The sequence below is a fragment of the Oncorhynchus gorbuscha genome, unplaced genomic scaffold (assembly GCF_021184085.1).
Source record: "Oncorhynchus gorbuscha isolate QuinsamMale2020 ecotype Even-year unplaced genomic scaffold, OgorEven_v1.0 Un_scaffold_1446, whole genome shotgun sequence".
Taxonomy (NCBI): domain Eukaryota; kingdom Metazoa; phylum Chordata; class Actinopteri; order Salmoniformes; family Salmonidae; genus Oncorhynchus; species Oncorhynchus gorbuscha.
The window spans coordinates 31,711-43,509 of NW_025746225.1; the positions used below are offsets into that span (position 1 = coordinate 31,711).

Genomic DNA, 11,799 nt, shown 5'->3' on the forward strand with positions numbered 1-11,799 from the left:
CTCTGTCCTCCCCACCTCCGTCCTCCCCCTCCCTCCACTGCCCCCCCCCTCCCTCCACTCTGTCCACCCCCCTCACTCCACTCTGTCCTCCCCCCTCACTCCACTCTGTCCTCCCCACCTCCCTCCACTCTGTCCTCCCCACCTCCCTCCACTCTGTCCTCCCCACCTCCCTCCACTCTGTCCTCCCCCTCCCTCCACTCTGTCCTCCCCCTCCCTCCACTCTCTCCCCCTCCCTCCACTCTGTCCCCCCTCCCTCCACTCTGTCCTCCCCCTACTATGCCCCCTCCCTCCACTGCCCCCTCCCTCCACACTGTCCTCTCCTCCCCCTCCCTCCACTATGCCCCCCCTCCCTCCACTGTCCCCCCCCTCCCTCCACACTGTCCTCTCCTCTCCCTCCCTCCACTATGTCCCCCCTCCCTCCACACTGTCCTCTCCTCCCCCTCCCTCCACTATGTCCCCCCTCCCCCTCCCTCCACTATGTCCCCCCCTCCCTCCACTCTGTATGCAGGGAGAGATATGATGCTTCCACGTACTGTAAGCTAAGTACCTTGAGATAGAACTGACAAATCTGAGTAGAACTGCTGTACCATACACAAGACAAAATATATCCAGGCCATTTGGCCATTAAATCACTTACATTCCTGACAGGATCCAAATCTGCATTTAAGACCTCACTACTTCCGCATTATATCAGACCCTGTAAATTCAACTCTTCCTTTGAGTGCATTTTTCATTCAAATCTTTGACAGCAACACAGAAAATCATATTAGTGGCGTCTACGACTCAGTCTAGAGGACAAAGTCAAGTAACGCATGGTGGGCAGGTGAATTGAAATGCATGCTGGGATTTACATGCACAGTGTTGTACCTTGTCTGTCAAAGAGAAGTTCTGATGACATTATGTGACTGATGGAAGTACATTCTCTGAGTGGGTAGAGTCTGGGCTGAGGAAACTAACGGCTCATGATCAAATAGGCTAACAGAGTATTACTGCCTAGGTAGGCTAACTGAGATTAATACAGATTGTATTACTGCCTAGGTAGGCTAACTGAGATTAATACAGATTGTATTACTGCCTAGGTAGGCTAACTGAGATTAATACAGATTGTATTACTGCCTAGGTAGGCTAACTGAGATTAATACAGATTGTATTACTGCCTAGGTAGGCTAACTGAGATTAATACAGACTGTATTACTGCCTAGGTAGGCTAACTGAGATTAATACAGATTGTATTACTGCCTAGGTAGGCTAACTGAGATTAATACAGATTGTATTACTGCCTAGGTAGGCTAACTGAGATTAATACAGACTGTATTACTGCCTAGGTAGGCTAACTGAGATTAATACAGATTGTATTACTGCCTAGGTAGGCTAACTGAGATTAATACAGATTGTATTACTGCCTAGGTAGGCTAACTGAGATTTAATACTGCCAGGACTGAGATTAATACAGATGACTGCCTAGGTAGGCTAACTGAGATTAATACAGACTGTATTACTGCCTAGGTAGGCTAACTGAGATTAATACAGATTGTATTACTGCCTAGGTAGGCTAACTGAGATTAATACAGATTGTATTACTGCCTAGGTAGGCTAACTGAGATTAATACAGACTGTATTACTGCCTAGGTAGGCTAACTGAGATTAATACAGATTGTATTACTGCCTAGGTAGGCTAACTGAGATTAATACAGATTGTATTACTGCCTAGGTAGGCTAACTGAGATTAATACAGACTGTATGACTGCCTAGGTAGGCTAACTGAGATTAATACAGACTGTATTACTGCCTAGGTAGGCTAACTGAGATTAATACAGATTGTATTACTGCCTAGGTAGGCTAACTGAGATTAATACAGATTGTATTACTGCCTAGGTAGGCTAACTGAGATTAATACAGATTGTATTACTGCCTAGGTAGGCTAACTGAGATTAATACAGATTGTATTACTGCCTAGGTAGGCTAACTGAGATTAATACAGACTGTATTACTGCCTAGGTAGGCTAACTGAGATTAATACAGATTGTATTACTGCCTAGGTAGGTAGGCTAACTGAGATTAATACAGATTGTATTACTGCCTAGGTAGGCTAACTGAGATTAATACAGATTGTATTACTGCCTAGGTAGGCTAACTGAGATTAATACAGATTGTATTACTGCCTAGGTAGGCTAACTGAGATTAATACAGACTGTATTACTGCCTAGGTAGGCTAACTGAGATTAATACAGATTGTATTACTGCCTAGGTAGGCTAACTGAGATTAATACAGACTGTATTACTGCCTAGGTAGGCTAACTGAGATTAATACAGACTGTATTACTGCCTAGGTAGGCTGACTGAGATTAATACAGATTGTATTACTGCCTAGGTAGGCTAACTGAGATTAATACAGACTGTATTACTGCCTAGGTAGGCTAACTGAGATTAATACAGATTGTATTACTGCCTAGGGAGGCTAACTGAGATTAATACAGATTGTATTACTGCCTAGGTAGGCTAACTGAGATTAATACAGATTGTATTACTGCCTAGGTAGGCTAACTGAGATTAATACAGATTGTATTACTGCCTAGGTAGGCTAACTGAGATTAATACAGATTGTATTACTGCCTAGGTAGGCTAACTGAGATTAATACAGACTGTATTACTGCCTAGGTAGGCTAACTGAGATTAATACAGATTGTATTACTGCCTAGGTAGGCTAACTGAGATTAATACAGATTGTATTACTGCCTAGGTAGGCTAACTGAGATTAATACAGACTGCCTAGGTATGACTGCCTAGGTAGGTAGGCTAACTGAGATTAATACAGACTGTATTACTGCCTAGGTAGGCTAACTGAGTAGGCTAACTGAGATTAATACAGATTGTATTACTGCCTAGGTAGGCTAACTGAGATTAATACAGATTGTATTACTGCCTAGGTAGGCTAACTGATATTAATACAGATTGTATTACTGCCTAGGTAGGCTAACTGAGATTAATACAGATTGTATTACTGCCTAGGTAGGCTAACTGAGATTAATACAGATTGTATTCATGTCAGTGTTATTGACCAGGCAACCAGAGACACAGATTAATCCAACCATTCATTAGTTCATTATGGAGAAGGTGGGGACCCTCTGTCCCTTACAGTTCAATGCCTAGTTTCCCAGACACAGATTAATACAACCATTAATTATGGAGAAGGTGGGGACTCTCTGTCCCTTACAGTTCAATGGCTAGTTTCCCAGACACCGATTAATCCAACCATTCATTAGTTCATTATGGAGAAGGTGGGGACTCTCTGTCCCTGACAGTTTAATGGCTAGTTTCCCAGACACAGATTAATCCAACCATTCATTAGTTCATTATGGAGAAGGTGGGGACCCTCTGTCCCTTACAGCTTAATGGCTAGTTTCCCAGACACAGATTAATCCAACCATTCATTAGTTCATTATGGAGAAGGTGGGGACCCTCTGTCCCTTACAGTTTAATGGCTAGTTTCCCAGACACAGATTAATCCTAGACTTGGACAAAAACATATATTCCTATGGAGATTCTCACTCCATACAACATCACTCTCTACCAATCAGGAATTAGTTGATTTGTTCAATCTATTAAAGTCACAACGGGTACAAACATAAGTCAATGTTAAATATTTGACTATAAACAAAAGGTTTAGCAAACAGAAAATGATTTGCTGGCACTGTGCCTTGATAAATATGCCTATATGAATACAAATAGTATCCTACTCACAGTAATAAGCATACAGCACAGTGTCTTCGATTTGGCCTCGTGTCTCATTGTTTTCTGCCCACTCCTGTATTGAGAAGAAATAGGACATTGATTACAATAAAGACAACAGACCTTACACAACAACATCTGAACAGATTAAAACACTAAACAGACCTTCACAACAACATCTGAACAGATTAAACACTCAACAGACCTTCACAACAACATCTGAACAGATTAAAACACTAAACAGACCTTCACAACAACATCTGAATAGATTAAAACACTAAACAGACCTTCACAACAACATCTGAACAGATTAAAACACTAAACAGACCTTCACAACAACATCTGAATAGATTAAAACACTAAACAGACCTTCACAACAACATCTGAACAGATTAAAACACTAAACAGACCTTCACAACAACATCTGAACAGATTAAAACACTAAACAGACCTTCACAACAACATCTGAACAGATTAAAACACTAAACAGACCTTCACAACAACATCTGAATAGATTAAAACACTAAACAGACCTTCACAACAACATCTGAACAGATTAAAACACTAAACAGACCTTCACAACAACATCTGAATAGATTAAAACACTAAACAGACCTTCACAACAACATCTGAACAGATTAAAACACTCAACAGACCTTCACAGCAACATCTAAACAGATTAAAACACTCAACAGACCTTCACAGCAACATCTGAACAGATTAAAACACTCAACAGACCTTCAAAGCAACATCTAAACAGATTAAAACACTCAACAGACCTTCAAAGCAACATCTAAACAGATTAAAACACTCAACAGACCTTCACAGCAACATTGATTGCAAAGCTATTTATGAAGGTGTCACGAACTAAACATACAGCTAAACATTAGTGTATAATTCCATAATCCTAGATTCACAGAGATTTCTGAGACATATGCAATATTAAATGATAAAGCCAGGCTAGGACGATGATGAAAACTAACACAGGGCAATTTGCCAGGCTAGGACTATGATGAAAACGGACACAGGGCTATTTGCCAGGCTAGGACTATGATGAAAACGGACACAGGGCTATTTGCCAGGCTAGGACTATGATGAAACAGCCACAGGGCTATTTGTTTTATGGAAAAAGAAAGATCTTGATTCATTGATAAGGATATCATGAAAAAAAGTCATAAAATATGATTCCCATACCAGCGGTAGTGCTGTATGATGACACTATCCCCGGTATAATGTTAATCATGTGTCTTCTTCCTTTATTCATCAATAATGAACCATCTGCTCTCTTCATTTTACAAAAAACATATGGCTATTGCATCACTGTCCTTGCTTTTATAGTAGGGGGTTAGGTATTTCAGCAGTAGCTGTATATTAGACTAGATGTATTTATTTAGTCACTTACGTAGCAGAGATTCTAAGATGTGACTTGACACAGGTTATGATAAAACGGTCACAGGGCTATTTTGTTGAAGCACCTTTAGCAGCGATGACAGCCTTAGATCTTCTTGGGTATGACACTACAAGCTTGGCACATCTGTATATGGGGAGTTTCTCCCATTCTTCTCTGCAGATTCTCTCAAGCTCTGTCAGGTTAGATGGGGAGCATATCTGCACAGCTATTTTCAGGACTCTCCAGAGATGTTCAGATATTAGTCCTGACGCCACTCCTGCATTGTCTTGGCTGTGTGCTCAGGGTCGTTGTCCTGTTGGAAGGTGAACCTTTGCCTTCCCAAATCCTCAGGACCTCCCCAGTCTCTGTACTTTTCTCCGTTCATTTTTCCCTCGAACCTGACTAATCTCCCAGTCCCTGCCACTGAAAAACATCCCCACAACATGATGCTGCCATCACCATGCTTCACCGTAGAGATGGTGCCAGGTTTCCTCCAGACGTGACACTTGGCATTCAGGCCAAATCTTGGTTTCATCAGACCAGAGAATCTTCTTTCTCATGGTCTGAGAGTAATTTGGCAAACTCCAAAGGGTCTGTCTTTTACTAAGTAGTGGCCACTCTACCATAAAGGCCTTTATGGTGGAGTGATGCAGAAATGGGAGAACCTTCCAGAAGGACAACTATCTCCACAGAGGAACTCTGGAGCTCTGTCAGAGTGACCATCGGGTTCTTGGTCACCTCCCTGACCAAGGCCCTTCTCCCCCGATTGCTCAATTTGGCCGGGCGCCCAGCTCTAGGAAGATTCTTGGTGGTTCCAAACTTCTTCCATTTAAGAATGATGGAGGCCACTTTGTTCTTGTGGACCTTCAATGCTGTAGACATGTTTTGGTATCCTTCCCCAGACCCATGCCTCGACATAATCCTGTCTCTGAAGCCTATGGACAACTGCTTCCACCGATATGGCTTGTTTTTTCTTTCATTACCATTATCTCTTTGAGGTAGAGTAAACCACTGCTAGTCAGTTATTAACATCATCTATTTAAGGTAGAGTAGACCACTGCTAGTCAGTTATTAACATCATCTATTTAAGGTAGAGTAAACCACTGCTAGTCAGTTATTAACATCATCTATTTAAGGTAGAGTAAACCACTGCTAGTCAGTTATTAACATCATCTATTTAAGGTAGAGTAGACCACTGGTACTGTCAGTTATTAACATCATCTATTTAAGGTAGAGTAGACCACTGCTAGTCAGTTATTAACATCATCTATTTAAGGTAGAGTAAACCACTGCTAGTCAGTTATTAACATCATCTATTTAAGGTAGAGTAAACCACTGGTACTGTCAGTTATTAACATCATCTATTTAAGGTAGAGTAAACCACTGCTAGTCAGTTATTAACATCATCTATTTAAGGTAGAGTAAACCACTGCTAGTCAGTTATTAACATCATCTATTTAAGGTAGAGTAAACCACTGCTAGTCAGTTATTAACATCATCTATTTAAGGTAGAGTAAACCACTGCTAGTCAGTTATTAACATCATCTATTTAAGGTAGAGTAAACCACTGCTAGTCAGTTATTAACATCATCTATTTAAGGTAGAGTAAACCACTGCTAGTCAGTTATTAACATCATCTATTTAAGGTAGAGTAAACCACTGCTAGTCAGTTATTAACATCATCTATTTAAGGTAGAGTAAACCACTGCTAGTCAGTTATTAACATCATCTATTTAAGGTAGAGTAAACCACTGCTAGTCAGTTATTAACATCATCTATTTAAGGTAGAGTAAACCACTGCTAGTCAGTTATTAACATCATCTATTTAAGGTAGAGTAAACCACTGCTAGTCAGTTATTAACATCATCTATTTAAGGTAGAGTAAACCACTGCTAGTCAGTTATTAACATCATCTATTTAAGGTAGAGTAAACCACTGCTAGTCAGTTATTAACATCATCTATTTAAGGTAGAGTAAACCACTGCTAGTCAGTTATTAACATCATCTATTTAAGGTAGAGTAAACCACTGCTAGTCAGTTATTAACATCATCTATTTAAGGTAGAGTAAACCACTGCTAGTCAGTTATTAACATCATCTATTTAAGGTAGAGTAAACCACTGCTAGTCAGTTATTAACATCATCTATTTAAGGTAGAGTAAACCACTGCTAGTCAGTTATTAACATCATCTATTTAAGGTAGAGTAGACCACTGCTAGTCAGTTATTAACATCATCTATTTAAGGTAGAGTAAACCACTAGTCAGTTATTAACATCATCTATTTAAGGTAGAGTAGACCACTGCTAGTCAGTTATTAACATCATCTATTTAAGGTAGAGTAGACCACTGCTAGTCAGTTATTAACATCATCTATTTAAGGTAGAGTAGACCACTGCTAGTCAGTTATTAACATCATCTATTTAAGGTAGAGTAAACCACTGCTAGTCAGTTATTAACATCATCTATTTAAGGTAGAGTAGACCACTGCTAGTCAGTTATTAACATCATCTATTTAAGGTAGAGTAGACCACTGCTAGTCAGTTATTAACATCATCTATTTAAGGTAGAGTAGACCACTGCTAGTCAGTTATTAACATCATCTATTTAAGGTAGAGTAGACCACTGCTAGTCAGTTATTAACATCATCTATTTAAGGTAGAGTAAACCACTGCTAGTCAGTTATTAACATCATCTATTTAAGGTAGAGTAAACCACTGCTAGTCAGTTATTAACATCATCTATTTAAGGTAGAGTAGACCACTGGTACTGTCAGTTACTAACATCATCTATTTAAGGTAGAGTAAACCACTGCTAGTCAGTTATTAACATCATCTATTTAAGGTAGAGTAAACCACTGCTAGTCAGTTATTAACATCATCTATTTAAGGTAGAGTAGACCACTGGTACTGTCAGTTACTAACATCATCTATTTAAGGTAGAGTAGACCACTGGTACTGTCAGTTATTAACATCATCTATTTAAGGTAGAGTTGACCACTCGTACTGTCAGTTACTAACATCATCTATTTAAGGTAGAGTAGACCACTGGTACTGTCAGTTATTAACATCATCTATTTAAGGTAGAGTAGACCACCGGTAGTCAGTTATTACAGTCATTACCATCATCTTTAAGGTAGAGTAGACCCCTGGCAGTCAGTTATTACAGTCATTACCATCATCTTTAAGGTAGAGTAGACCCCTGTAGTCAGTTATTACAGTCATTACCATCATCTTTAAGGTAGAGTAGACCCCTGGTACTGTCAGTTATTACAGTCATTACCATCATCTTTAAGGTAGAGTAGACCACTGGTAGTCAGTTATTACAGTCATTACCATCATCTTTAAGGTAGAGTAGACCACCGGTAGTCAGTTATTACAGTCATTACCATCATCTTTAAGGTAGAGTAGACCCCTGTAGTTAGTTATTACAGTCATTACCATCATCTTTAAGGTAGAGTAGACCCCTGGTACTGTCAGTTATTACAGTCATTACCATCATCTTTAAGGTAGAGTAGCCCCCTGATCTGTTCATGCTTTTGCCGACTCCATTGTCAAGCTAAACATGTTTGGCATGACAGTTCCATTAAGAGTTGTCAGGAGAGCAGAAACAGACCGTCTACCAGGCTAGTATCGTTCACAAGCATGTCATGCTTGAATCATCAAGGATACTTGACTAGCGTAAATCATCAAATATCACCTCTTTGCAGACACATTCCTTGGTCTCTGACAATGAGTTGAAAACTAAGGACTGGTTTCCCAGACTAAAGATTATCCATCAAGCATGCTTTTTAGCCCAGGAGTAGGTCTAATGGCTTGTTATGTTTCAAATGGACAACAACATGAGCTACTATTATAAGCTGCTATATCATTGAACTCAAATGGTCTTAAATGACATAGGCCTAAGTCTCAGGCCTTATGAAGCAGCTGAATACATACCTTGTAAGTACCGTTGGGGTGCTTCATGTAAGACACTAGGAATATATCCACTGGAAGAAGTGCAGAGGTTATCAGTGCAATGGCCAATGCGCATATTGCAGTGATGGTTGAGATGACCTCACTCTCTTGGCGGCTCTGGTACTTCCTGATGTAGACCCAACAGAAGGACAGGATCACCTGTGGATGGAAAAACAATGGTTAAGAGTTATCACGTAAAATATCCTAAAGTTATTGGGCCGCATCAGCTGTCAGAACATTACAGTTCATTGTTATTGTAATGACTCTTAGCTAAGTAGGCTCATTATGATATCGCACTTCTGACACCAATGCAGCCAACAGTGAGACTCAGATGTTTTCGATTTACGATATTCACGAATGAAATCTCACCACTACAAATGAATTACTTTGCAAAAGTGTTGTTGAAAACTTGTTTTAATTGCAACTCGCATCAACCCTATTCACGCAGGCCATTATCAAATCAAATCCATTTAGAAATCCCTTTTTACATTAGCAGATGTCACAGAGTGACATAATAAAGCTCTTTTTCATTTCAATGAAGACCCATCCACTGATAGATGGGATTTGATTATCCAATCCTTTTCAATGTAAAATTAAATAGGGACAGCAGAGATGGGGTTGTTGTGTGATGATGGCTTGTCAACTCGCTAGAAAGAGCAGCACAGTCACAGGCTTGCATCCCAAATGGCACCCTATTCCCCATTGGGCTCTGGTCAAACGCAGTGCACTATGGGCCCTAGTCAAAAATAATCCACTACATATAGAACAGGGTGTTATTTGGGACACACAGACACAAGGGGAACAGGGTGTTATTTGGGACACACAGACACATGGGGAACAGGGTGTTATTTGGGACACACAGACACATGGGGAACAGGGTGTTATTTGGGACACACAGACACATGGGGAACAGGGTGTTATTTGGGACACACAGACACATGGGGAACAGGTTGTTATTTGGGACACACAGACACATGGGGAACAGGGTGTTATTTGGGACACACAGACACATGGGGAACAGGGTGTTATTTGGGACACACAGACACATGGGGAACAGGGTGTTATTTGGGACACACAGACACATGGGGAACAGGGTGTTATTTGGGACACACAGACACATGGGGAACAGGGTGTTATTTGGGACACACAGACACATGGGGAACAGGGTGTTATTTGGGACACACATGGTGCTGGAGCTCCAGAATCACAAGGTTGTATTCCAGGCACACACGGTGCCTAGTCCTAACTGTGAGGACACTGCTAAAGCCCATTGGCTGCTCAGATCCTGAAGGAATGCCATCCAGAGACCGGATCAATTAACACTAGCCCACGCCTGCGTGTTTTGCCAGGTAATGACACAAGCTTTGCATCTAAACTAAGACCCATTGAGAGGATTGCGTTGCATAATAAATAGAGAGGGGGAGCAATTCAGAGACCAATCTGGTGTTTCAGCTTGTTAGCTAAAAGAAAGCAAAAACACATTTCTCTAAGCTATATTGGCTATTATAATCACTAGCTAGGTACAAAGCCTTCCTGATTGATATGAAAACGGAAATTACTGAAGCAGGCAGGCTCAGCAGCGCCTCTGTAAATGTAGCTGTCTGCAGTCATGTGACATTGTGTAGGGTAACTAGTTAGCTAACTAACAATTGATAATGCATGTTGTTAGTTATGTAGTTAGCATGTAGTTAGTTATTCTTTACAAATAAGGCAGGAGAAGTCTACTTTAAGTTCAACTTTGACATTTAGCTTAGAAGCAGGCATGATCCAATAGCAACATGTTAGCAACTAGCTAACTTCATTGCAAACTACTGTAAACTAGCTAGCATTGCTTGGTAAAACTGATAGATACGACCATGACAACCACAATGATTCACTATAACACTGTAAACAAATTAATTAGCTACAACAGTTAGCTATTGATATGGTATTAGCGAGGCTATTAGAGGCAGGTTAGTTAAACTCTGAGTTAGCTACAACGTTAGCTAACTAAGCCATGACAGCTGTCAAACTAGCTAACGTTAGCTAGCTAGATTGCTAGCTACGTAAAGCTGTAGCGAACTGAACGCGACAAAGACAACTGTGGCCAAAGGAAAGTCCTCCACTACATACACAGAGTAATAATTCGAGTTTCTGTAGCGACTTAAGTGTGCTTACCAAAAATACAAGGGCGAATATAGACCACCCGAGAGCAGACTCTGATAGCAACGACTGGTCCGCCATCTTCACTTCCTGCAACAAACACGGACCATGTGCTTCTATTGACATCACGGAAGGGGCGATGCAGTGGATACAAAGTTACCAAACAGAGAGACAGACCACATCAGACAGATAGATAGATACACTACAATGATCATGTGGTAGAGTAGACCTACTGTTGAGTTGGCCTTCTTTAAATGAGGTTGTTGAATTAGTCTTTTGGATGTTTCCTCCCAAGCCCAGACAGGAAAAAAAACAACACTTATCTATTTTGCAAAGTATGAGTGCAATGAGTGTTGCAGTTTTGTGGTGCCCATCCCATATGTCACCCTATTCCCAATAAACGCAGTACCTTTGACCAGGGCTGTAGGGCAAAAGTACAGGCTAGTGCACTGCCAATTGGGACATAAACCATGGTAATTTAATGAGACCCTCCAGTCATTTCAGATTAGAATGTTCATGTTGTTGAAGGATATCTTGCCCTTCATGGTGTCCCTGCGTTCTGGGCTGGAACGTAGCATTCATTTG

General features: G+C 40.6%; 1 protein-coding gene across 2 annotated transcripts; it reads right to left on the reverse strand.

Annotated features, from left to right (window-relative positions):
* Positions 1-3,718: 3,718 nt before the first annotated feature.
* On the reverse strand, positions 3,719-11,515 carry LOC124022834 (lysosomal cobalamin transport escort protein LMBD1-like). 2 transcript variants are annotated; one of them, XM_046337510.1, is made up of 4 exons: positions 11,448-11,515; positions 11,230-11,304; positions 9,055-9,231; positions 3,719-3,805 (listed from the first exon to the last, which is right to left on the reverse strand). In XM_046337510.1, the coding sequence occupies exons 2-4, from the start codon at positions 11,293-11,295 to the stop codon at positions 3,734-3,736; spliced, it is 315 nt and encodes a 104-aa protein (XP_046193466.1). In that variant the 5' UTR covers positions 11,296-11,304; positions 11,448-11,515; the 3' UTR covers positions 3,719-3,733. The 2 variants fall into 2 exon arrangements, with proteins under 2 accessions (XP_046193466.1, XP_046193467.1); XM_046337511.1 differs by having other exon boundaries at positions 11,230-11,330; positions 11,448-11,479.
* Positions 11,516-11,799: the final 284 nt, after the last annotated feature.

Coding starts and splice junctions, on each gene's coding strand:
- LOC124022834 (XM_046337510.1), bottom strand. CDS start 11,295: ATGGCGGACCAGTCGTTGCTATCAGAGTCTGCTCTCGGGTGGTCTATA. Junction 9,232..11,229: donor TATTCGCCCTTGTATTTTTG/GTAAGCACACTT, acceptor TTCCATCCACAG/GTGATCCTGTCCTTCTGTTG. Junction 3,806..9,054: donor ACCCCAACGGTACTTACAAG/GTATGTATTCAG, acceptor TTCTCAATACAG/GAGTGGGCAGAAAACAATGA.